Here is a 27,162-nt window from a genome sequence, read left to right on the forward strand (position 1 = left end):
CCAAAAGTCCTTTTCCATGTCCTCACTGAACTCCTCCCACACCTGGGTTTTCGTCTCGTGAATAGCCGAAGCTGTAATCCACTTGGCTCTTCGGTACCCGTCAGCAACCTCTGGAGTCCCTTTAGCCAACTTGGCTCAATAGGACTCTTTCTTCAACTTCACAGCCTCCCTACCTGGGGTGTCCACCATTGAGTGCGGGGATTGCCACCATGACAGGCACCGACAACCTTGCGGCCACAGCTCTATTCAGCCGCATCAACAATGGAGGTCCGTAACATGTCATTGTCTCACTGTCATTGCCCAAATGAGCGTTGAAGTCCCATAGCAGAACAATGGAGTCCCCAGAATGAGTACTCCAGCCCCTTTCAAGGAAGTTGGTTCCAGAGCCCAGTCGAGGTGTACCCAACTATATCTAGCCAGTACCTCTCAACCTCACTCACCAGTTCAGGCTCCTTTCCCCACCAGAGAGGTTACATTCCATGTTCCAAGAGCCAGTTTCAGTAACCGAGAGTCAGAACGCCAGGGTCCCAGCCCTCGGCTGCCACACGATCATCATCGCACCGTACCAAGATTACTACCTCTCCCACAGGTGGTGGGCCCATGAGAGATTGGACCCATGTTGCTACTTCGGATTCCTACCTTATTTATTCTTTTCCTGTGAACTAGGGTAAACATATGGTCATTTTTTACATTAGAGATTGTGACTGGGTGAGTGGATGAGTGTGAGACTGTGACTGTGTGTTGGGTGGGTGAGTGTGTGTGTGAGACTGTGACTGTGTGTTGGGTGGGTGAGTGTGTGTGTGAGACTGTGACTGTGTGTTGGGTGGGTGAGTGTGTGTGAGACTGTGACTGTGTGTTGGGTGGGTGAGTGTGTGTGTGAGACTGTGACTGTGTGTTGGGTGAGTGGATGAGTGTGAGACTGTGACTGTGTGTTGGGTGGGTGAGTGTGTGTGTGAGACTGTGACTGTGTGTTGGGTGGGTGAGTGTGTGTGTGAGACTGTGACTGTGTGTTGGGTGGGTGAGTGTGTGTGTGAGACTGTGACTGTGTGTTGGGTGGGTGAGTGTGTGTGTGAGACTGTGACTGTGTGTTGGGTGGGTGAGTGTGTGTGTGAGACTGTGACTGTGTGTTGGGTGGGTGAGTGTGTGTGTGAGACTGTGACTGTGTGTTGGGTGGGTGAGTGGATGAGTGTGAGACTGTGACTGTGTGTTGGTGGGTGAGTGGATGAGTGTGAGACTGTGACTGTGTGTTGGTGGGTGAGTGTTTATCAGTGAGAGAGGAGAAGGGCGGTGTGTGCTGTGTCTGTGACATCTTCGAAGGCAGTTAAGATTTGAATATGAACATTCCATCCATTCATTCCTGTGGGGGATTTTTCAATTTTCAAGGCAAATGTTTTAACAGCAAGTCTGATTGACTCCAAAAGTACACAGCACACTTCTCAGAGCCGAGAGGGCAGGGAGTGTCAAAGGCCTGTTCAAGTTTTCAAATATGTCTGCCAATTTCTCTTGGGGGATTTGGCAAACTAAAGTGTGGCAAAGGATGTTCTGAGAGACTACATATATACATTGTTTTTATTGCAGTGTTAAATCCCTTTCAGAAAACTCATATGAATATCAATATCAAGCCCAAAATGAGGCATTTCACAACACTTGCCAAAAGATATACTTCATTTTTAACATGATTAAACCCTTATATTCCTGTTGTAGGGATGTTTCCTAGAGCAACAGAACTAGGTGCTTGAGACAAAACGGGGTCTCCTCCAGGAACAGACCACAACCCGTTCCAACATTGACACAATGTTTGAGGCCTACATCGCCACCCTTCACAAACAGCTGAATGATCTTGGAAATTAGAAGACCAAGCTGGAGGGAAGAACATGCAGGGTCACGAATCACTTGAGTCCTGTACAATTTCAGAGCTTACGAAACCGTGCCCGACAGACTTTCATATTCCAAGAGTCATATTTTGTAAATGTTTATAACCTTTCAGGTATGAGAATGAAATCAACAAGTGTGCCACTGTGGAGAATGAATTTGTCCTGCTGAAGAAGAAAACTTTGTTCCAGAGCTTGTAAATCTGCCACTCAGGTTAAACCAGTATGGTCAACCCTCCTAATTCTCTAATAGGATCTCTAAGAAGAAGGTAAAAACAGCTTCTGAGGACAGGAAGGAATGTTCTCTACTGTAGGGGAGTCAGTGATTAATTTGTATTTAATTAATAATTCATTATTTCATTCATTTTGTTAAGCTCCATGGTTGGGAGTCATTAAGAAATATGTAGTGTCTTTACCTGTTCAGTCTCAGCTTGGACAAGTAGGCCATCATGCTGTGCGACATTACTCATAATATAGCAGAATTAATTATTATTAATGAATCATTATACTCATTGACCCGCTGTAGGTTCCATACAAGAAAGTGCACACACAAAAAAATTAACCAAGAACTGGTTTCATCATATAACTGGTTTATTAAATGTAATATCAAATGAACATTGATTATACGTTCATATAATGAAGTGTAATACAGTGTTTCATGAGGTAGGAGGGAGATTAATATGAGAGAATTTTTTTTATGATAACTACCCTGAATTTGGTGCTGAGGGTGATGGTGGATTCGGTAGAGGCTCCAGCCTCAGCATGTCTGGAGGTGGATTCTCCTTCTCTCGTTCGTCCATGACATTTGGACTCCGCATGTTATTGGCACCTAAAGTCATTCCAAACCCCTCATACCCAACTCTCAGCTCCAACCTGTATTGAATTACCTCCACTCAGAACCTTTTTCCTATCTGTCCAAAAGCCTCCCTCTATCAGTTGTTCACAACTCATTTACTTTTTCAAATTTGGACCATTCTGTATGTATCCCTAGAATGTGACCATTGTCCAATACCTTTATATGTGTTCAGCACATAGTGTAACCACTCAGCAGCAGAAGCTCAGTGGATGCTCTAGGTTACAGAGATGGTATCACCAGCTCCAGACTGTTCTCTTAGGCTTTTGCTCTTTCTTCTCTGAAATGTTCCTACAGAGTACAACCCTGTTTTCTGCAGACATAAAGAAAGTAAAAAAAAAGTGAGAGACATAGCAAAGAGCTCACATTCTTGCACTGTCAGCCTGATCTGTGTCTGTTGCTCAGTGTTAAGAAATGCTTTAAAATTTTCAAAAAATTAAACAAATTGTTAGAACATTGGTCAATCCACTAAACACTGCAAACAGTTTGCGGCATTTATTTAAAAAGCACTGTGGTGCAAACAAAGGCCCATCAGCCATGTTTTTGAGGATAGAGAAGTTGTATCTTAAACATTAGATTTCTCCAGCTTTCTCTTGTGGATATGAGGAACTATGCAGAAAGATTTGCTGCAGTTATTGTCACTTCAGATACTCCTCAAAGGTCAGATAGTGCAGCCACATTTGTGCAATGTGATCGACCATAACACTGCAAAACTGAATAAATGTGGATTCTATACATCTAAATTCTTCTTCTATTTTTTTCTATTGCCTGTGCTCCTATATCCAAGTTTTTGCATGTTTTACTCATTATATATATATATATATATGCTCACACACATGATGAAATGCATTCTGTCCTTAGTGATCTTTATTTAGACTTCAACTTAATTCCTTCAAGTCCCTCTTGAACATATAAAGTGCAAAACATTTACCAAATAATGAAGCCTACATTTTAATATTCTCAGCCTTATGAAATATACATGGCAACAGCCTTCACATTGTGTACCACACCAGGGGTGGAACTGATCCTGAGTGTATTAGTTGCAGTGAAATTTGGGCACCACATGAGCAGAAACTAGGTGCAAATGTCACATGGTCATTAGGTGTGAGGAAGGTCATTTGCATTAAGAGTTGATTGACCTTCACCTTCCCTCACACTTTTGTACTGAGGCCATTTGTCCTTACAGTACCTCTCTTACCCTTTCTGTCTGATGTGAAGGGCGATACTTGCTCAGGTGAGGTTGGGTGGAGAATGTGCTTGAGGCTGAGTGCTGGAGGGTCAGGAGACTCCCTGTTTCTGAGCTCTTTAAAAGCCATCCTCCTCTACAGCTGGAGGTTTTGGAGGTGCAGGTCGTTTTGGCAGCCAATCAGTAGCTGGAGGTTTTGAAGGTGCAGGTCGTTTTGGCAGCCAATCAGTAGCTGGAGGTTTTGAAGGTGCAGGTCGTTTTGGCAGCCAATCAGTAGCTGGAGGTTTTGGAGGTGGAGCTGGTTACGGCAGCCAATCAGTAGCTGGAGGTTTTGGAGGTGCAGGTCGTTTTGACAGCCAATCAGTAGCTGGAGGTTTTGGAGGTGGAGCTGGTTACGGCAGCCAATCAGTAGCTGGAGGTTTTGGAGGTGCAGGTCGTTTTGGCAGCCGCTTGGGAGCTGGAGCTGGAGCTGGAGCTGGTTTTGGCAACCGATTCGGAGCTGCAGGTGGTAGCGCTGGCTTTGGCGGTGGTGCTGGCGGTCTCAACATCATGCCTATCACAGCTATTACTGTTAACAAAAGCCTCCTTCAACCCCTCAACCTGGAGATCGACCCCAACATCCAGGTTGTGCGCACACAAGAGAAAGAGCAGATCAAGACCCTCAACAACCGCTTCGCAAACTTCATTGACAAGGTGAGTTTTTGTCTCTCTTGCAGGGTAGACTGTTCAAAAAATGCATGTGTCATTGAATGTGTACAACAAAGAACACCACATTCAGATATATCTGAATAACTGTAATGCAGTGGTGTCCAGTTCAAGCCAAAACTGAACAGAGGCCTGTTCTCAAGCCTTCAATCCCTATGAGAGCTGTGTGTGTGTGTGTGTGAGAGAGAGAGAGAGAGAGAGAGAGAGAGAGAGAGAGAGTAGTATTGCATACCATAAGCTTCATGGAGGCAAATAATGCTAACCTTTGAAATTTTCCGTATTTCTTAGAGTAGGGAGTGGTCATGAAACATATGGGTAACATAGCATGAAAGCCACTGTACACAGTCAATAGTGTTGTTTGGTCTTGGGAGAATTAAACCACATCCTATTCTATGTAGTAAACAATGCAGTGGTGCAGTAGAACTACTTTTATAAATCTTTAAAGTGTACAAATTTGGGAGGAGGTCGTTGTATGGGACAGAACATAGTTCACCTGAGATGCCAGGAAAGATCAAACCGGCACGTTTTTGCCACATGCTCCTGCTCCTGGTTGAGTTATTTATTTTCCAGGGACATCTGTATTTTTCCGCTGTTCCACATTTTTATTTATTTCGCCCTGTTCTTCAATGGTCAGGACCTCCTCAGATCCGATATTATTTGTGAGGTAGATCATTCTCAGCACTGCAGTGACAATAACGTAGTGTATGTTGCACTGGTACAAGTGGATCAAACACAGCAGTGGTGCTTTTGTTCCCTGTGTCCACTCCTGTTCCACTCTGTTAGACACTCCTTCCTTGTTGGTAGATGTTAATTCAGAGTCAGTAGCTAATCTGTTGAGACACTGTTTGTGTTAGTCATCCTCTGATTGGTGGCTATTCTCAGTCTAGCAGTGACACTGAGGGGTTAAAAACTACAGCAGTACTGCTGTGTCTGATCCACTCGTACCAGCACAACACACTACCACACCACCACTACGTCAGTGTCACTGTAGCACTAAAGATTATCCACCATGAAAATAATACCTGCATTGTGGTGGTCCTCTGGGGGTCCTGACCATTGGGGGAAACAAAGTATGCAGCGCAACAGGTGGACTACACTTTGTAATTGTAGAGTTACAAAGTGCTCCTATGTGGACAGTGAAGCTGACAGAATGGACTGTGAGTGTAGAAACAAGGAGGTGGTCATAATGTTATGGTGTATGTGTGTGTCGGTGACTGTGTTTGTTTGTGTGTGTTTGTGTGTTTGTGTGAGAGAGACAGTGACCATGTGTTACTACATATATGTGACTACATATCTGTTGTTTTTATTGCTTACCTAATGGCAGTGTTAACTTCATTTCAGAAAACTGTCATATGAATATCGCTATCAAGCCCAAATGAGCCATTTCACAACACCTGCCAAAAGATATCCTCCATTTTTAACATGATTAAACCTTTATATCCTTGTTGTAGGTACGTTTCCTAGAGCAACAGAACAAGATGCTTGAGACAAAATGGTGTCTCCTCCAGGAACAGACCACCTCCCAGTCCAACATTGATGCCATGTTTGAGGTCTACATCGCCAACCTGCGCAGACAGTTGGATGGCCTTGGAAATGAGAAGATCAAGCTGGAGGGAGAGCTGAAGAACATGCAGGGTCTGGTGGAGGACTTCAAGAACAATTGAGTCACTTATGAGAGCTTCTGGACTGAAAGACTTGCATATTCCATGAGGCAAAATTTTAAATTGGTTGTAACCTTTCAGGTACGAGGATGAAATCAACAAGCGTGCCACTGTGGAGAATGAATTTGTCCTGCTGAAGAAGGTAAGAGATTTGAATCTTCTCTCAAAGAACTAAAACTGTGAATGTAATCTGCCACTCAGGGTAACCCAGCATGGTCAACCCTTCTAATTCTCTAATAGGATGTTGACGGGGCTTACATGAACAAGATCGAGCTCGAGGCTAAGGTTGAAGCCCTTCAAGATGAGATCAACTTCCTCAGAGCCATCTATGAGGAGGTGGGAAACTAATCTGACTACATTTTCTCTATATTGTGGTCTACTTGCATTCTTTTTATAAAAGTAAGTTTTATATATAATGAAGTGCTTCTTATTGGCATCATATGCATTTAGGAGCTGCGTGAGCTTCAGGGACAGATCAAGGACACATCAGTCATTGTGGAGATGGACAACAGCCGCAACCTGGACATGGACGCCATTGTGGCAGAGGTCCGCGCTCAGTATGAAGACATTGCAAACCGCAGCCGTGCTGAAGCCGAGTCATGGTACAAGCAGAAGGTAAAAACAGCTTCTCTGGACACTACAGACACTAGACTCTACTATTCTAGAAACTGCCAACTTAAATGTGTTTGGACTTGACCTGTTTTATCAGTTTGAGGAGATGCAGACATCTGCCGGTCAGTATGGAGATGACATTCGCAACACCAAGGCTGAGATTGTAGAGCTGAACCAAATGATCGCCAGATTCCAGAATGAAATTGAGGCTGTCAAGGGACAGGTGAGCAGTTTCCAAACACAGATCTTCCAGTAGCCTTCATGAGGCATTCAATATTTTTGTAGTTTCAGCTGAAGTCCTTGAGTCTTCCAAATCAGTATTTAAGAACGCAGCTGACAGCAGAATGTCTTTTCTTGTTTCTGTGTCATTTTCATAGAGTGCCAACCTGGAGACTCAGATTGCAGAGGCAGAGCAGCGAGGAGAAGTGGCTGTGAATGATGCCAAGCTCCACATTAAGCATCTGGAGGAGGCCCTGCAGAAAGCCAAGCAGGACATGGCCCTGCAAGTGCGGGAATACCAGGAGCTGATGAATGTCAAACTGGCCCTTGATATTGAGATCGCCACCTACAGAAAACTCCTGGAAGGAGAGGAATCCAGGTTAGACAATTTCATCATCAAGAGTATAATGTGACACAGGACTGAAGAGTTTATATGTAGATGGTCTTGGGCTCAAACTGAACCTGTATGTACTCATCCATAGGATTGCCACTGGTGGTGGACGTGCAACCATCCACATTCAGGAGAGCGTGAGCAGCAGCGGCGGTGGTGGTGGTGGTAAGTTAAACATGTATCCTTACTGTTCCTTGTTTAATCTCCAAAGATTCTGAAAGTACAACTAAATTCATTCTTTGTGTGTTGTTTTGCAGGTGGTGGATTTGGCTACGGTGGCGGTGCTGGTGGTGGATTTGGCTACGGTGGCGGTGCTGGTGGTGGATTTGGCAGTGGAAGTGGATTTGGCAGTGGTTCTGGATTCAGCAGTGGTTCTGGATTTGGTGGTGCTTCTAGATTTGGCAGTGCTTCTGAATTTGGCGGTGCTTCTAGATATAGCGGTGGCATTGCTGGATTTAGTACTAGCATCTTCGGTGCAGGCACTCTCCTCAGCGTGTCTGAAGGTAGATAGTGCGGCCACATTTGTGCAATGTGATTGACCATACCACTGCAAAACTGAATAAATAAAACCAACTGAATCAACGTGTCTTTTTATTTGCAGACATATATATATATGCGCTTACACTCATGATGATTTCATTCTCTCGTCAGTGATCTTTATTAAGCCTTCAACATTTCAACTAAATTCCTTCAAGTCCTCTTACTCATAACTTTACAACATATATAAAGGTTCAATATATGAGCTAAATATTAAGCCTACTTTTGTATTAAAGTCCAAGCAAACATATTAAATTATATGATGTAATAAGACTGGGGTTGAGTTGGCCTTGATAAGGAACACAGACATAAAATGTTCAGAAAAAAACGTACAAGATAATAGAAAAATACCAGAGTAAGCAAAGGTCTGATTACTTCTAATGCACCCAGATGTCACAGACACATTCCACATGCCGTCATATTCAGGTAAACTATGTGTCCACACATTGGTAGATTGGTTTATAATTTGTGAATTCAGCATTTTAAAGCCACACCTTTTGTGGCTTTGTGACAGCTACATGTGGACTCAGCATCACCATGCTCAGGGTCGAGTGTTGGATTGTGGGATGAAAAGTACCCCAGGTTTGGGCTGGTGGTGGAACGGTGTTCTTTAGAGTAATTTTTCACTTTTCAATACCTCTAGCAAGAACTGGAGAGGCCCTGTATTGTTATCAGGAGCTTCTCACCCATCTGTAAATATATCCTTACAGAAATGTTCCAGTATTTTCAGTAAAGCAGTGCCAGAAGAGCAGATACTGTTACTGCAGTAAAGAGCGACAAACTATTCCTTTTTATTCATTTTAGAGAAAACGGTGGCTGAGCAACAAAAAAGTTTCTACAAAAATACTGTACTATACTTTTCTTAAAGGCAGATTGAACACGTTCCTTGGCGTCGTTATGGCGACCTGACACTGTGAGAACAAAAGAGATAAAGCAGAAAGGTGATAAGAAAAGGCAAAAGTACAGGAGGAGCTCCAGTCAGCTGTGCATTATTTGTTAAATGGGTACTTTACATGAAACTCTTGTTGGGCAAACAGATAAATAGCAGCTTAGCGCTGTTCAAGGCTATTCACATGGGACCGTAAAACCTTCAGTGAGTCACCAGAGCCAACGGCCCAAGTTACCACTGCGTATGAAAAAGCAACTTGTATTTAGTGGTGGTTTCCTTCATAGGTCTGTGTTACTTTTCCAGTCGCTTCTAAAAGAACATATTCCTGGTCATTTCCAGTGGTGGACAGTAACAAAGTGAATGTAATTCCTGTACTTCAGTACTTTTTTGTGTGTCTGTACTTTACTGAAGTATTTTCACTTTGGGCAACTTTTTACTTTAACTCCACTATGTTTCAGAGTAAAATGTCTTACTTTTTACTCCACTACATTATGAAAACCTGCTGTGACTTTTAGTTCATGTGTGAATAAAACTGTAATGTGTCTGAACAAATCTCCCTGCTCGACATAGCGCTCTGTACGACACCCATCGGAACAGTTGCTAACTTTGCCGGTCATATCTGGTATGTGGGCTACCATCACCCCTAGTGTAACTACTGTAAGACTCAGAGTCCTCATGACCAAGGGCTCTCCTGTGAGGGCTAAAGCCACAGTCAGTGTGTTCTCTTTGTGAAGGTTTCTCATAGCTCCACCTGTGATTCTGACTTGGACTAGGCCTTCAAGGGGTCAACTACGTATGTCACCAGAGAAAGTGGTAGGTCACCTTTGGTGTAGAGCTTGTTCAATGCACTGGGACATCGATAACTGGGTTGTGCAGTGTAATGGTTATCACTGTCTCTTTTTGCTGAAAGTGATCTCTGGTGAGATGCTACGATATGGTCAGGGGACTGATCAGGGTTAGTCTGACATGACTTTGTCTGGTTCAGCATTGCTACAGTGAATTGAAGTTAGTCAACCTTCAAAGCCAGTTTATTACGCTGGGCTACAAGCCTGTAATTAGGAAAAGTTCCAAGGCTATGGACAGAGGCAGGAAGAGGTGGAGAGACTAGATGTGATGAAGAGAAATCATGGGTCATTGACCATGCTCTTTCACACCGACTAGGTACTTTAATAGCTTCCTCAAGAGAGATAACACTGAACTCCTATAGATTAGCTTGTAGCACAGAGTCAAGTCCAGCAATGAATTGTCTCCAAATGTCTCCTTTGACAGCAGTCACTCCACTGTGCACAAGACGGGTTAACTCTGCAGCATACGCTTCCAACGGCTCATGGCGACTATCTCAATAGTTGAAAGCAGCTCCTGCCAACCTGGATGGAAGTACTTTGGCAAGCTGAGCTTTATCCATACCTGAGTTCTCACAGCACACTTGGAATTGTCTGGCCCACTGAGAGAAAATTCGGTTGCCCTCTCCAGTGAAACTGTGTGGCAAAACAGCTTTAGGTGTACAGTAGGGGTTGTCTATGGAAGCAAATCTGTCTCATCAGCCCATTTTTCTGCTTTTGAATTTAAATCTTCAGATTTCAAAATTGCTCAAATTCGGTAGATGAAGTACAGATACCAAAATACAAGTTACAAAAAATTCAGATACACATCCGGGACACCAAGGTTGAGCAATCGATTCATTTTGATTTTCTCTTTCACCTTAAGTTAGATTAGAAAACGTGTTCTATTCAAGAGCAGTTATATTCAGATGCATAATTTCGAAGCAAAATATTCAGAGGTGTAAATCTGAAGACTTAAATTCAAAAGCAGAAAAATTCAGATGCATAATTTAAGTGCAAAAAAAATCAGTGCTACAAATTCAAAGGTGGTAATACTTCAAAGTCTGATGAGACAGATTTGCTTCCATAGTTGTCACTGTGTACTCAGCCATGTCCAAAATATCCTGATTTCAACGCGAAACCCTTATTTCTGCGTTGTACTGCTTCAGTCCAACAAAGCATTTTGCCTTTAGGACATTTATAAAGTCTACCAACAGATTTTGTCTAAGAACTGACGAGGTAAGTGCCGCTACACAAGACTGGGCACATGAAGTCCTCATATGTTGTTTCACAGGATTTAGTCACAGAAATAGAGCTGAAGAAGACTTTCGCGCAGTTCCTACATTCGTCCACAAGGTGTCGCCGGAGGATCCGACGAATGACTCAACAACTAACCGTGGTGTTAATCACTACAATTTAGGCAGCACACTCCACCTTACACGGCCCAAAACACAGTAAAAGCTGAACAACAGCGCTAAGAAAACATAAAACTCACACAAGATGACTAAAATAATGGCCAAGAATTATTATAGAAAGAATAGTCCGTGTAAAAACAGTTTGCAGTCCACGGAACAGAAAACTCTAGTAAAATGTCCACCGCTGAAAAGCCTGGCGTAGGTCGCCCATTCCAGAACATTTCATTTCTCCAAGATAAAGGTCTTGTTATTTTTCATAATAAACGCTTTATTGAATCTGTTTTAATTATTAACATTAATTATTTCAATAATAATGATGTTTGATGTATAATTTGTGCATACAATATTAAATAAATGATTTCCAACCCACACATTATTGACTGTCTTCCTTGATTCATACAATGAACCTGAATGAACATGAAATAATTAAGTCTAATTTTCAGATTTTTAGTAATTCTATTAATAATGTTAAAACAGGAACAGAACAGAAATTATATTTGTGTTTAATATGAAATATCAGTAAAACAACACTGTTTTTATGTCTGTCCCAATATTTTAGTCAATTCTGTTACTTCTGTTTTAAAACCACAAAAATAAATAAACATTCATTCATTCATTATCTGTAAGTGCTGATCCAGTTCAGGGTCGCAGAGGGTCCAGAGCCTACCTGGAATCATTGGGCGCAAGACGGGAATACACCCTGGAGGGGGCACCAGTCCTTCACAGGGCAACACACACATTCACTCACACACTCACACCTACGGACACTCTTATGTCGCCAATCCACCTACCAACGTGTGTTTTTGGACTGTGGGAGGAAACCAGAGCACCCGGAGGCAACCCACACGGACACGGGGAGAACACACCAACACCTCACACTTTACCACCCTAATGAATGAATGAATGAATGAATGAATGAAATTTTACCAGCACCAAGTGATGTCACTTACTTTGGTTAGAAAACCTCTGAATGTCAGTGTCATTCTTCCATTTTCAATATTTTGTACAAAATGCTGAGGTCAATGGTAGATAAATTATTTGTCAACTCTGTTATTGTGATATTACAGTATTGTTTCAGTTTCAACAAAATGATAAACTGAGGACAATCCATGAAATGTTTTCAGAAGAGCACTGTAATCGCTGGTTTGAGTTTAGCACATGAAATTAAAGCACAACATGGTGAAAAATGTCAATATATGGTTTAGGTTGTTTAACAATAACAGAGTTGACAATGAGTAACAGGTAAATATTCCCAATTATATTTAAATTAAATATTTTGCATTATTTTAAATTTATTACAGGTTTTCAACTTTGATGTATGTATGTTTTTGGTGTACCATTCCAGGTTAAGGAAACAGAATAATTTCTGTTCTCTGGGAGATGCTTACCATGCAACGAGGGCAGAACATTTTAAATAAATAAATGAATAAATAAATAAATATGTGGCCCAAAATGAGAAATGCAGGGCAGATTAGCAGTGGCAAATTTGAGCGTGGTCCCTGAAGGGGCAGCATGAAGACTACAAATGTGTTGGGTCTGTAGCCATAGACTAATTAGTTGGATCCTGTCTAATGTGCTTGTCTATGGTCTGGATTCACACGAATTAGCTACAAAATGTTGCCATGTATATTCTGAGATTAGGGCGTCACAGTGGCGCAGCAGGTAGTGTCACAATCACACAGCTCCAGGAGGTTGTGGGTTCGATTCCCGCTCCAGGTGACTGTCTGTGAGGAGTTTGGTGTGTTCTCCCCGTGTCCGCGTGGATTTCATCCGGGTGCTCCGAATTCCTCCCACAGTCCAAAAACACATATTGGTAGGTGGATTGGTGACTCCAAAGTGTCCGTAGGTGTGAGTGAATGTGTCTGTGTTGCCCTGTGAAGGACTGGTGCCCCCTCCAGGGTGTATTCCCGCCTTGCGCCCAATGATTCCAGGTAGGCTCTGGACCCACCGACTTGGATAAGCGGAAAACCTGTAATAAATTTAAAATAATGCAAAATATTTAATTTAAATGTAATTGGGAATATTTACCTGTTACTCATTGTCAACTCTGTTATTGTTAAACAACCTAAACCATATATTGACATTTTTCTTCATGTTGTGCTTTAATTTCATGTGCTAAACTCAAACCAGCGACTGCAGTGTACATCTGAATACAACATTTCATGGATTGTCCTCAGATTATCATCTAAAACAATACTAAAACAACTGAAACTATACTGCAATATCACAATAACAAAGTTGACAAATAATTAATCTACTATTGACACATCCTCAGCATTTTGTACAAAATGATATATGACATACTTCACTGACTTTCAGAGCTTTTCTAACCAAAGTAAGCGACATCACTGGGTGCTGGTAAAATTTCATTCATTCATTCATTCATTCATTCATTTATTAGGGTGGCAAAGTGTGAGGAGTTGGTGTGTTCTCCCCTTGTCCGTGTGGGTTGCCTCCGGGTGCTCTGGTTTCCTCCCACAGTCCAAAAACACATATTGGTAGGTGGATTGGTGACTCCAAAGTGTCCGTAGGTGTGAGTGTGTCTGTGTTGCCCTGTGAAGGAATGGCGCCCCCTCCAGGGTGTATTCCCGCCTTGCGCCCAATGATTCCAGGTAGGCTCTGGACCCACCGACTTGGATAAGCGGTTACAGATAATGAATGAATGAATATTCTGAGATTATTAATACTTAAGGCACATTCTGTTGTCATCTGAAAATATTTCATTCAGACGGAATGGAAAAACTTTTAACTATAGGTGGTCAACTCTGTCATTCACATTAACTCTTTTACTATCAGTGTCAGCTCTGTTTATTTGGGGTTTTGCTTTAAAAAGAAAAAAGATAATTAGATATATTTTATTGTTACCAAGTTGATCAGAAGCTGTGTCACAATTACATTTCTTAACACATTACATTTCAAAGCATATCTTTCACTTTTAAAGCTATTTTTAGAGAACATTGTTTTTAATGAAAAATGTGAATAAATAAATACAGAGACAAAAGCTCTCTCAGGGAAGACAGGGTTTTAAAATGTATAAAATATGTTGACTGTAAATTTCACCCAATTTGTCTGTAACAGAGTTGACTGATTTTTCTGTTAGTACCTTGTTTTTCAGAATAAAGGTTTTAAATGTACAATTTTAAAATCAATTTAAAGTGTGTTCTCTGAAAATAAAAAAGGTTTCATGAAAAAGATTGTTGTTCACCCTCAACATCTGACTGGGTTGTAGGTTGCAGTCTGGCTGGGACTGACAGGGTCAGACTTCATCATTTCCGTGTGTGTACGGCTTGTGACAGAAAAGATATTACAGAAATAAATCTTCCCAGAGGACCTCTAATGAAGGTCTAGTTTTATGAACCTGAGCATTTTCAATCCCTCAAAATTCTACTGTTTTTTTTTCTGATCCTGTGCCTTTAAGACTGCCGGGAGTATAAGGATGACACTGTGATACTGCAAACAGAACTAAGACTTAGACTCAATAGACTTAAAGAATGAACAGTAAAGTTTTCACTCACCCTAAGAGTCCTCCTTGCAGCTTTCCTGTTTTCCTCTTATTTCTCTGAACTGGACTGATTTGAATCGTGTATTGACTGTATTATACCACACCTTGTAAATGTACTTTATTCTGAGTGGCCACTCTGCATTGCAAATGTGCAAATATGTTTTGTACAATGTACAACCCATCCATGGCAGTGAACACACACACACACACACACACACACAGTGTCAGAGAGAGAGATAGACACTAGTGAGCTATGGGGTAGTGAACACACACAGCAATCCTTGGCACTTACGAAGCAGTTGGAGTTGCCTTGCTCAAGGGCAATGCTACTCTGGACTGAGAGAAGAGGACATTGCTGTTCCTTCACTCCTACTGCCTCCAATTTCCCTGACAGCCGTGGGAACTGAAACAGTGACCTTCTAGTCCTAACCCTGTAAAACCCAAAAATAGCAAAAAAAAAAATAAAAATGTTTTCACCTCCTTTTGAAGTTAAAGAAATTGAAGGGTTCCCTAATTTTTAACGTTTTACTAAGTTTTTAAATATAAAGAACAACAAAGGGTTGATTTGCACTGAGGACTGCTTACAAAGGTCTATAACAGTAAATATCATAATTAATAGTCATACAGCGGTCATACAATATACAAATATAAATCTATATTTGATGGGCAAAAAAAAAAAAAAAACCCAGAATGAAGACTTTGTGCAGACACAGTAAGCACTGGCTGAACCCAGATCAGTGGGAGATGATGGCAATAGCCACTTGTGTTCATGTGTTCAGTGGTTCTCCAAAAAACATTTCCTTTAAAAAAAAAATACCATAGATTTACACCACACTTATTGCAGAGGGTATTGGTCTAACATTTATTGCTGTGTCTGCAGCGTCCTCTCTTTATTTATTTTATTTTATTTATTTATTTTCTTTTATTGTATAATTTTAAATTGTTTTAATCATTTTTAATAATTTCCTCATTTTACTCTTTTTATGTAATTTTTTATTGGACTTTTATGATTTTATTATGGCTTTTAATTTAATTTAATTTAGTTTTTTTTCTGTAAAGCACTTTGAATTGCTTCTGTATGAAATGTGCTCAGTAAATAAACTTACCTTGCCTTGCCTCTCTTTGTTTTTACAGGGAAATGTGTGATCATGTTGTTGCGTACAGCCACTGGTGGTACACATCCTCCTCAGAGCAGTCACTGTCTCTGTGCTATTACTGTCATGGATGTCAAAGGGCTCCGTGATGTAACTGGCACTACTGGTGGCGTGTGGACCAGTCCGCGGACTAGTGAAACCCTGTCCAGTGATATCTGTCCCGGGGCATAGTCCGATGAGTTGTTTGGCTTGGTTTGGTTGCCTCAATGTCCTTACCACCATCAGCTGTGCAATCAATGGGTGTCTGATTCTGTCCTCCACTGAAGCTGCATCCTCATCCACCTCTTCATCACTTGATTCCCTGGTGTCTGATTCCATTTCAAAGTCACTCTCTCTGGTTTGGACAGCTTCAATGAGGTCTTTCACAATGTAAACAGGTTTCCTTGCTCTTAGCTTTCTGGAATGGAAATAATAGTGGGAGGAGTTAGAGAATGATAAAGTCTGAATAATTTCAATGCAAATTAATGCTTATTATGTGATACATAATTCACTTAAGTCACTCAGAATTTTGTGACCTCTTAAATCAACAGAGTCCAGAACAATGCACTATATTTATAACCCCCCAGACTATTCACACAAGCAAGCAAAGCCCAGACAAACAGCTGTATGTGTATTTTTACAGATAAAATACAGATAATAGATTCAAACACTGCTACTAGAGGAGCTTGAAGTACAACAATAAATCATGTTTTCATTCAGGATTACTCAATTCTGTTATAAACAGATACAAAAAACATTTAGAAAGTGCAGTTATTTAGTCAAACACATCATATTTCTTGTAGTAATAGGTAAGTATTTCACAATATGTGAACATTTGAGAAGTGCTATGTCCCCATACATTTTGGAAGGTCCATGTACCATTTTGACTACCCTTCCTGCAACTACAACAAACTACAACAAAGACATAACAAGCTGAAAATCTAAGTTGGTGCATGCATTCAACAATAGTTTAGTAATTACATGTTCTAGACATTCTAATAATCGCAAAAAGAAAAGAAAAAAGAATTCAGAATTTTACTTACTTCAGTGCTGAGATTTCCACTTCAGTGAAAGAGAGAGATCCAGGAAAGTTCACAAGTTGTATGATTTTATGGCCTGATGGTCAGACCTATTTACTCATTTACCATCCAATGGCATTGCAAGGCTAAACAATAAGAACGAATGACTATGTAAATATGGTCTTACAAAAAAAAATATATTTGCAGGTTTGGTTTTGATACAGCTAAAAATGATGTTGTAATTGTGCAACAGTGGCCTGTGTTCTTATTCATCTCATTTACTGTGTGTCATTATAAAAGCTCAGCACAAGTAATATTTGAACATATACAAGTAATTATAACAACTATAAGGTAACACATAAGCTTCCATAAATTCATTGCATGGACTGAGAAGTGAATGAGTACTGGGTAACCCTGTCTACATGTTAGGGAAGAGCATACTGAATTACCTCCACTCAGAACCCTTTTCCTCTCTGTTCAAAAGACACCCATCTCTATCAGTTGTTCAGAGCTCAGTTCCTTCTTCAAATTTGGACCATTCTGTATGTATTCCTAGAACATCTGCTGACTTTTATCCAATATGTTTACATGTGTTCAGTACATAGTGTAATCACTCAGCAGCAGCAGTAGATCGGTGGATGCTCTAGGTTTACAGAGGTGGTATCACCAGCTCCAGACTGTTCTCTTAGGCTCTTTCTTCTCTGAAATGTTCCTACAGAATACAACCCTGTTTTCTGCAGACATATAGAAAGTAAAACCTAAATACAGCTAAAGGGAGAGACGTAGCAAAGAGCTCACATTCTTGCACTGTCAGTCTGATCTGTGTCTGTTGCTCAGTTAAGAAACTCTTTAAAATGTTTTAAAAAAATGAGGCAAATTGTTTGAACATTGGTCAATCCACTAAGCACTGCCAACATGGTTCAACCAAAGACACCCATCAGCCATGTTTTTGAGGATAGAGAAGTTGTATGGTAAACATTAGATTTCTCCAGCTTTGTCTTGTGGATATGAGGAAATATGCTGAAAGATTTGTTACAGCTTTTGTCACATCAGATACTCCTCAAAGGCCAGTTAGTGCAGCCACATTTATAAGCCTATCTGTCTTTATATATATAATATATATATATATGCTCACACTCAAGATGACTTGTAGTCATCTTATAGAATAAATATAGGATCCAACTAATTAGTCTATGGCTACAGACCCTATATGTATGATGTAACAAGACTGGGGTTTAGTTGGTCTTGATAATGAAAAACCACAAACATAAAATGTTCAAAAAGCAAATAAGATAATAGAAAAACACCAGATTATGCAAAGGTCTGATGCACCCAATACTTTTAATGCACCCAGATCATGTGTCTACATGCACGGAGAAAGCCTTTTCTGAGTTATACTCATAAGCGTAAACGGGTTTGCCCGTTTTCCAAATTGTACTGTTTGCCTAATTGTACTGGGATTTTAACTGGGACCGTGTGCTTTGGTCAGATGAGACCAAGATAGAGCTTTTTGGCAACAAAAAGCTAAGTGGGTCTCTAAGTGGGTCTGGCGTAACACCAAGGATGAGCATGCAGAAAAATACCACATGCCCACTGTTAAAAATGGGGGAGGATCAGTGATGCTGTGGGCCTGGGAACCTTGTAAGGATACATGGCATCAGGAACTTTTTGAAACATCAGGACAGTTTGAAATAGAATCTGGTGGCCTCTGCCTGAGGTGATGGGTCGTCACAAAATCAATCTCCTCTCATGGCCATCTCAGTCCCCAGACCTCAACCCAATAGAAAACCTGTGGGGTGAGCTGAAGAGGAGAGTGCATAGGAGAACCAGGACTCTGGACGATTTAGAGAGGTTGTGCAAAGAGGAATGTTTGAAGATCCCTCTTTCTGTATTCTCCCATCTTGTGAAGAGTTAGAAGATTAAATGCTGCCTTGTTGAGAAAAGGAGGTTGTACAAAGCACTAATACCAGGGGTGCCAAAAGTTATGGAGAACATTTGAATATTACTTAAGACAGTACAAAAAAAAGCATTCTTAGAAATGCTGGCCAACTGAAAAGTATGAGCATTTTCAGCACTCAGAGTCAGGACAGAGAATAAAGCTTATAACAGTATTTTTCTAGTATTTTGAAGTAAGGCCCTGCTGAGCCTGTGAACAGTGGAGTATAGTAGCCATTGTACATCGTGAGCTGGTCTCTATGTGAAGCTCTAATGGATTTGTGTATATTGTCCTGTGTATAATTTTAATGAATTGTGCTGATATTTCTGAAATTTGTGCTGAAAAATAAAATTGCCTAATGTGACAGTCCCTTTTCACCATTCTGTCCTTATTCTGCTTTTAAATATGATCCTTGCATTTATAAAGCAGGGTTAATTTGCCATATTTTACAGCAGTAAAACTTTTTTTACAAGGTAAGAATATGATTGAAATAATATTGAATTTCTTTTGATTTATTGTTAGAATTTCAATGTGGTTTCAGCATTAAATCAGGGTAGAATCAACATCAGACTGCAACGCTGATTCAAAGAAGTTCAATGTCAATGCAATGACTGATTGCTATCTGGGTATTTTACCTGAGATGCCAAGAAAAAAAACAAATACAAAGCCAGCACATTTCTCCCACGTGGTTCCACTCCTCATTGAGTTATTTATTTCAATATTATTCAGTACAGTATTTTTCCTCTGTTCAACATTTTTATTTATTCCTGACACCCACACCATGTCTGAGGAAATTTCTCACTATGAATTTGTTGCTGTTTGCAGCCTCTATAGAGTAGCAGAGGAGTTCATGTTCCTGTACTACTTCAGTTCAACAAAAACCATGTCAATCCGACTTCAGACCAATCAAAGCCATAGCGGTATGGATCCACACAAAGCACAGATACATTTCTGGAGAGGTTCTTAGGTGCATAGGCTACAGTGCAAAAGAATGCTGAACAAAACTATAACTGCAACACTTTTGTTTTTGCTCCCATTTTTAAATTTCACACAAAAGTTTTCATTTTCACACAAATGGTTTTTGTTCATATATTTGTAGAGTATATAAATAAAAACTAGATTTGCATTTTCTGAAGGAAATACAGTGTGAATTATATCTGAATTATACCTGCATTTTGATGGTCTTCTAGAGGTCCTGCTCAATTTAGAACAGGGGGAAATAGGGAAATTAAGTATACAGCGCAACAGATGGACTACACTTTGTAAGTGTAGAGTTACAAAGTGCACCTATACAGGCAGTGGAGCTGAGAGAATGGACAGGAAGTGTAGAAACAAGAGCAAAGACAAACTAGGCAAGCCTAGTTTAGCCGCACTGCCATTAGGAAAAAGCCATTAACCATTGTCACAAATGTTTTTCTGGCATTTCAAAAACAGGAAAGAAAATACATACCCTTGTCATTGAAAGGTCTGGAGAAGCTTTGGTGCTTCATATCAATGTCTTTGTTTACATGTGGTTTTTATTATATGATTGTTATTATATGATAACTTTATTATATGATTGTTATTATATGATAACTTCAGAAATGAAAAAAGTGGTGCAAAGTTATGTTTATAATATATAACATTTTGTTGATTTTAAGAACTACAATTACTTATTTTTCCAATGTATCGGGTTACAGTAAAACATGTTAAGATTAAAGTGGCTGTGCACAACTCTATGGAGCTTTATAAACACACTAACACCAGAAAATGTCTCCCCACCACAAAGATACACACTGACGCAAAATAAGACAAATTCAGCAGTCCTCCTCTCTCTGTGAGCTATAATACGTGTGTAAATGTTGCCGAGTTCTGAGCCGTCCTGCTGAGCCTGTGAACTAAACAACGCAGAGCCGAGGCTCTGCCTAACACGTGTGGTGTCCCGCCAAACAGCTTGACAGTGAGCTCTCTGTGAAATATGTCTGTAATGTGTGCCTGGTTCCTGTTTGTTTCCCCTCCTTGTGATCACGCTTCCCTCATATTCCTGTCATTTTATTCCAGGTGTTTCTTGTCTGAGTGGTCTATATAATTCCTGTGTCTGTGGTCCCTGGTGGTTGGCCATTTGTTGATCTTCTGTTTGTTCCATGTGTTTCAAATTCCTTGTGTTTTCTATGGGTATTCTAATCAGTGTTTGTGCCTCTGTGTGTGTTTGTGGAGTGGGAGTGAGAGAGAGACTGTGACTGTGTGTTGGGTGGGTAAGTGTTTGTCAGTAAGAGAGAAGAGGAGTGGTGTGTGCTGTGTTTGTGAAACTCAGTGGCAGTTTGTTACTGTGACCGTTAAGATTTGAATATGAACATTCAGTCCATTGACTGGGGATTTATTATTGTGTTTGGGCAAACTTATTAAAAACACCAAATCTGATTGACTCCAAAAGTACACAATCCACCTCTGAGAACCGAGAGGGCAGGGACTGTCACATGCCTGTTCAAGCCTACCTATAGGCCAATATTTCTTAGGGGTTTTGCCAAATTAATCTGTGACAAAATGTTCTTAGAGAATTTTGTTTAATTATGATCATACACAAAATAAGATGTAAAATGTCCTGTGCCAATACAAATGTTTATCATCTGATCAGCAACCAGCTTTACTTAACAACATCGGCTACTCATTGAGCCCAGCCCATGAGTACCTAAACCAGCCACTGTATCACTAGCTCTTCATAAGAGTCATCCTACATCTCTAATCTCATTAGCAACTAGCATGGTACTAAACCCTGGGACCTTTTCTCAACAGTCACAAAGCTCTTTAAATCTCCTGACAGTACCCCTGTCCCCTCTCCAGCACTCTGTAATGCACCTCTGTTTGCAAAATTGAACCCTTCCAATCTGGATTTTGACCTTTTCATAGTACTGAAACAGCTCTGGTTAAGGTTTTAAATGATTTCTGCAGATGCTGGCTCCCTCAGCATCCTCATACATCTGGACTTAAGTGCTGCATTTGACACAATTAACCTTTCCATCCTCCTATCTCTATTGTGTGAACTTGGTATTGCTGGCATTGCCTTGGATTGATTCTCATCCTACTTAACAGAGAGAAAAAAGTTTGTCACATTCTCCGACATACATCCGCCACTTCTGTGATTACACAAGGTGTCATGCAGGGATCGGTCCTTGGACCTCTCCTTTTCATTATCTACATTCTTCCTCTCAGGCATATACTGCATCACTTTAACATTGCCTTTCACTGTTACGCGGATGACACCGAGACCTACCTCAGTACCAACTCTTTCAATGACCAACTCATCACTTACTTTGAAAGCTGCCTATCTGGGATAAAATAAATTGGGTGTATCAAAATATTCTAAAGTTAAATGGTAATAAGATTGAGATCATCCTCATTGGCTCTAGATCAACGCTCAGTCATACTTTTGATGTTAATTTCTCCCTCCGTTATGGTCTGAAATCTGGGTGTCCTCCTTGATTCTACTCTTTCTTTCACAGCCCACATAAACTCAGGGGTAAGAACTGTATTATTTCGCTTATGTAACAACACTAAAATCAGGCAATATCTATCTCAGTCCGCTGCAGAAATCCTCATTCACACGTTCATTTCAAGTTGACTAGATTACTTTAACTCCTTACTGGCTGGCATCAGCTCCTCCTCTGTCTGTAAGCTTCAGATGGTACAAAACTCTGCTGCTCACCTTCTTACCTACACTAGTGTTCACAACCACATTACACCCATCCTTCAGCAATTTCACTGGATTCCTGTTAAATATCAGATCCATCCATCCATCCATCCATTATCTGTAACCGCTTATCCAATTTAGGGTCGCGGGGGGGCCAGAGCCTACCTGGAATCATTGGGCGCAAGGCGGGAATACACCCTGGAGGGGACGCCAGTCCTTCACAGGGCAACACAGACACACACACATTCACTCACACACTCACACCTACGGACACTTTCGAGTCGCCAATCCACCTGCAACATGTGTTTTTGGACTGTGGGAGGAAACCGGAGCACCTGGAGGAAAATATCAGATCCATTTCAAGATACTTTTACTTACTAACAAGGCTCTAAACAATATTGCACCTTCCTACCTGTCTTACCTACTTTCTTCCTCTTTCTCGCTCTCTCAGGTCTTCAACTGCTGCACTTCTTACTGTTCTGTCATCCAAACTCTGTGGTCTTGGTGATTGGGCTTTCTCTCGACTTGCTCCCCTGCTCTGGAATTCCCTATCAACTCTGGTCATCTTCTTCTCTTCCCATATTTAAATCTAATCTTAAGACTCACTTCTTTTCTCTTGCTTATGGAGACCTTTCAGCTGTTTTTGATAACTGCTTCACAACTGCTCTTAATTTTGGGCCCTTAATGCCAAACTGCACAAGCAGGGATGTGGTCAGTTTGGCTAAAAATCCTCTAACACCTACCTCCACCGGTCTTACATGTGCCTGCCACCCACGTTCCCTCACCTCAGCTGCCAGGTCTGCATACTTCAGCTTCTTCCTTTCGAATGCTTCATCTACTGCATCCTCAAATGAAGCAGTTAACTCTATGAAATAAACTACCCATTTACATCCACATTAGAGCACCTTGTCTGGCCTTAGTGTAGTTAACGCAATGCGCTCTGGCACATGCAGCTTTTTTCCTACATCCGCCAACATTTGCACAATTGCACATTTCTAATCTCGTGCTTCACCCTCATCTACCACCCTCATCATGTAGCCTGTGCACTTTCTCTAAAACATTCCCACTCAGGCACAAAGCATTTTGTTCAGTTTTATTACACTGATTATGTCTCCTTGTATACCAACCCTGTGAACTACTAACTTTACAAGCTGATAGAATATGCTTCAGCATGCCAGCCCCTGCACATAATCCACAATTAGGGTCTTCACCTACACACTGTCCAAGATTTTGCAGTGTTGAAAGGACGACTTAATATGACTTGCCTCCATCGCCCTTAACTCTTGCAAGAAAAACATACACCTCTCTAGATTGTCCCATTGAAGCTACCGGCCTTGTTTTCCCTGTGATGCTACTGTTGCACACCATGCCTCTTTCTCCTGCTTGCAAATAAAACTAGTCATCATTTGCCTTCTCTCTGGTGATGTGGCCTTACTAAAAGCTTTCCACGAATCACCTGACCCAAGGCCTGCACTTCCGCATTGTACTTGGCCAATCACATTCCTTAGTTCTAATGAGCTCTTGACTAGCTGCATGGCCAGTTTTGGATTTCACTTCCTTCCTTCCTTTTTTGATTGGCCCTGCTGCTTTTATCACTGCATCTTTCGATCCTGACAAAATCATCTCACGACTCACCTTTGCACATTTATTTTCCTCAACTAAACTTGTGAGTGGTAGATCCTGTACCACTCTCCCATACCATGCTATCCATCATTTCATCCATCCATCCATTATTCACTGCTTATCCAGGTCTAGTTCACAGGTGAAGCAGTCCAAGTAAAGAAACCCAGACCTTCCTCTTCATAGCCCCTTCTTCCAGTTCTTCCGGGGGGATATGTAGTCAAGAAATGTAGTCTCTCCAGCATGTTCTGGGTCTTCTCCAGGGTCTCCTCCCCATTGGACATGCCTAGAACACTACCCAAAGCTCATGACCATAGGTGAGGGTTGGGGGTAGATTGGACGGTAAATTGAGAGCTTTGCTTTTCTGCTCAGCTGTCTCTTCACTACAATGGACTGGTACAGAGCTCGCATTACTGCTGATGCTGCACCTTTCTGCCTGTCAATATCTCTCTCCATTTTTCCCTCACTTGTGAACAAGACCCTGAGATACTTGGCCTATTCTAGGGTATCCTGATGCCAGGTGTACTTATGGACACCCTTATGCTCGAACATGGTGTTTTTTATGGATAAACTGTGACGGGCACAGGAATCCAACAACTGAACACCACTTGGGTTCAGATGAGGGGGGCTGTCTCTCCCAATCATGCCCCTACAGTTGTCACTGTCATTGCCCACATGAGCGTTGAAGTCCCCCAGCAGAACCATGGAGTCCCCAGAATGAGTACTCCAGACCCTTTCAAGGAGATTGGTTCCAGAGCCCAGTCAAGGTGAGCCCAACTATATCTAACAAGTACCTCTCAACCTCACTCACTAGTTCAGGCTCCTTTCAAACCAGAGAGGTTACATTAAATTTTCCAAGAGCCAGTTTCAGTAACCGAGGGTCAGAAAGCCAGGGTCCCCGCCCTTGGCTGCCACACGATCCTCAGCACATTGGACCAAGATTACTACCTCTCCCACAGGTGGTGGGCCCATTGGAGAGTGGACCCATGTTACTCCTTCAGGCTCCTACCATATTTATGTTTTTCCTGTGACCTAAGGTAAACAAATGGTCATTTTTTACATTAGAGACTGTGACGTTGTGGGTAGGTGAGTGTGAGACTGTGACTGTGTGTTCGGTGGGTGAGCATGTGTGTGAGACTGTGACTATGTGTTGGGTGGGTGTGTGTTTTTCAGTGAGATAGAAGAAGGGTGGTGTGTGCTGTGTCTGTGAGACTCAGTGGCAGTTTGTGACTGAAACATCTTCGATAGGAGTTAAGATTTGAATATGAACATTTCGTCCATTGATTCCTGTGGGGGATTTTTCAATTATCCCAGGCAAATTTATTAACAACAAGTCCAAAGTACACAGCACACCTCTCAGATCTGAGAGGGCAGGGAGTGTCAAAGGCCTGTTCATGTTTACAAATATGTCTGCCAATTTCTCTTAGGGTATTTGCCAAACTAATGTGTGGCAAAGAATGTTCTGAGAGACTACATATACGTTGTTTTTTTTTATTGCTTATCTAAGAGCAGTGTTAACTCCCTTTCAGAAAACTCATATGAATATCACTATCAAGCCTAAAATGAGCCATTTCACAACACTTGCCAAAAGATATCCTCCATTTTTAACATGATTAAACCTTTATATCCCTGTTGTAGGTGCGTTTCCTTGAGCAACAGAACAAGATGCTTGAGACAAAATGGAGTGTCCTCCAGGAACAGTCCACAACCCGTTCCAACATTGACACAATATTTGAGGCCTACATTGCCAACCTTCACAAACAGTCGGATGGCCTTGGAAATTAGAAGATCAAGCTGGAGGGAAGAACATGCAGGTTCATGAGTCACTTGTCCTGTACAATTCCAGAGTTTACGAAACCGTGCCCGACAGACTTACATATTCCAAGAGTCATATTTTTAAAATGTGTATAACCTTTCAGGTATGAGAATGAAATCAACAAGCGTGCCACTGTGGAGAATGAATTTGTCCTGCTGAAGAAGATAAGAGGTTTGAATATTCTCTCAACAAACTAAAACTTTGTTCCAGAGCTTGTAAATGTTTTCTGCCTCTCAGGTTAAACCAGCATGGTCAACCCTCCTAATTCTCTAATAGGATCTCTAAGAAGAAGGTAAAGAAACAGCTTCTGAGGACAAGAAACAATGTTCTCTGCTGTAGTGGAGTCAGTGATTAATTTGTATTTTATTAATAATTCATTATTTCATTCATTTTGTTAAGCTCCATGGTTGGGAGTCATTAAGTAATATGTAGTGTCTTTACCTGTTCAGTCTCAGCTTGGACAAGTAGGCCATCATGCTGAGTGACATTACAGAATTGATTATTATTAATGAATCATTATACTCATTGACCCGCTGTAGGTTCTTGGCTCTGAAACTGAATCTGACCCAAAATTAAAAATTCCATACAAGAAATAACCAAGAACAGGTTTCATCATATAACTGGTTTATTAAATGTAATATAAAATGAACATTGATTATACGTTCATATAATGAAATGTAATACAGCGTTTCATGAGGTAGGAGGGAGATTAATATATGAGAGAATTTTTTTAGGATAACTACCCTGAACTCTAAAAACTATAAACTAAACTATACTCTATACTATACTAATTCCCAGCAAAGCATGCAGCAGCAATCTCCTGAGTCATGAAGGAATTTAACCAGTGACCTTACGACGCCAGCAGAAGACTTCAAAGACGGCGGGTTTTCTGGCTGTGAAGGATGCAAAACTCTGCATTAAGGATGAGGAGGAGGCCCTGCAGAAAACCAAGCAGGATATGGCCCTGCAAGTGCAGGAATACCAGGAACTAAAGAATGTCAAACTGGACCTTGCATGAGCGTGACAGTGTGAGCAGCAGCAGCGGTGGTGGTGGTGGAAAGTTAAATATGTATCCATACTGTTCCTTGGTTAATCTCCAAAGATTCTGAAAGTACAACTAAACTCTTCCTTTGTGTGTTGTTTTGCAGGTGGTGGATTTGGTTATAGCGGTGGTGCTGGATTTGGTTCTGGAAGTGGATTTGGTGTTGGGGATTATGTCGGATTCAATGGAGGCTCCAGCCTCAGCATGTCTGGAGGTGGATCCTCCTTCTCTCGTTCCTCCATGACATTTGGACGCCGCGTGTTCTAG

The 27,162-nt window shown here is 41.1% G+C and overlaps 1 protein-coding gene across 1 annotated transcript; it reads left to right on the forward strand.

The window, feature by feature from the left end:
* The first annotated feature begins 209 nt into the window (after window positions 1-209).
* LOC136696485 (intermediate filament protein ON3-like) lies at window positions 210-27,162 on the forward strand. Its single transcript, XM_066670924.1, has 14 exons — window positions 210-267; window positions 466-592; window positions 2,125-2,140; window positions 3,943-3,958; window positions 4,053-4,603; window positions 6,067-6,275; window positions 6,358-6,418; window positions 6,517-6,612; window positions 6,727-6,891; window positions 6,986-7,111; window positions 7,266-7,486; window positions 7,590-7,660; window positions 7,756-7,851; window positions 27,002-27,162. Exons 1-14 carry the CDS (start codon window positions 210-212, stop codon window positions 27,160-27,162), a joined length of 1,974 nt encoding a protein of 657 aa, XP_066527021.1.

Source organism: Hoplias malabaricus, chromosome 5 (genome assembly GCF_029633855.1).
Source record: "Hoplias malabaricus isolate fHopMal1 chromosome 5, fHopMal1.hap1, whole genome shotgun sequence".
In the NCBI taxonomy this organism is placed as follows: Eukaryota; Metazoa; Chordata; class Actinopteri; order Characiformes; family Erythrinidae; genus Hoplias; species Hoplias malabaricus.

What these genes read in the sequence shown, in the direction of transcription:
- LOC136696485 (XM_066670924.1), top strand. Translation starts at nt 210, where the DNA reads ATGACAGGCACCGACAACCTTGCGGCCACAGCTCTATTCAGCCGCATC. An exon ending in CAGCCGCATCAACAATGGAG is followed by an intron (nt 268 to 465) that starts GTCCGTAACATG and finishes TTTCCCCACCAG; the next exon opens with AGAGGTTACATTCCATGTTC. An exon ending in TCGCAAACTTCATTGACAAG is followed by an intron (nt 4,604 to 6,066) that starts GTGAGTTTTTGT and finishes TCCTTGTTGTAG; the next exon opens with GTACGTTTCCTAGAGCAACA.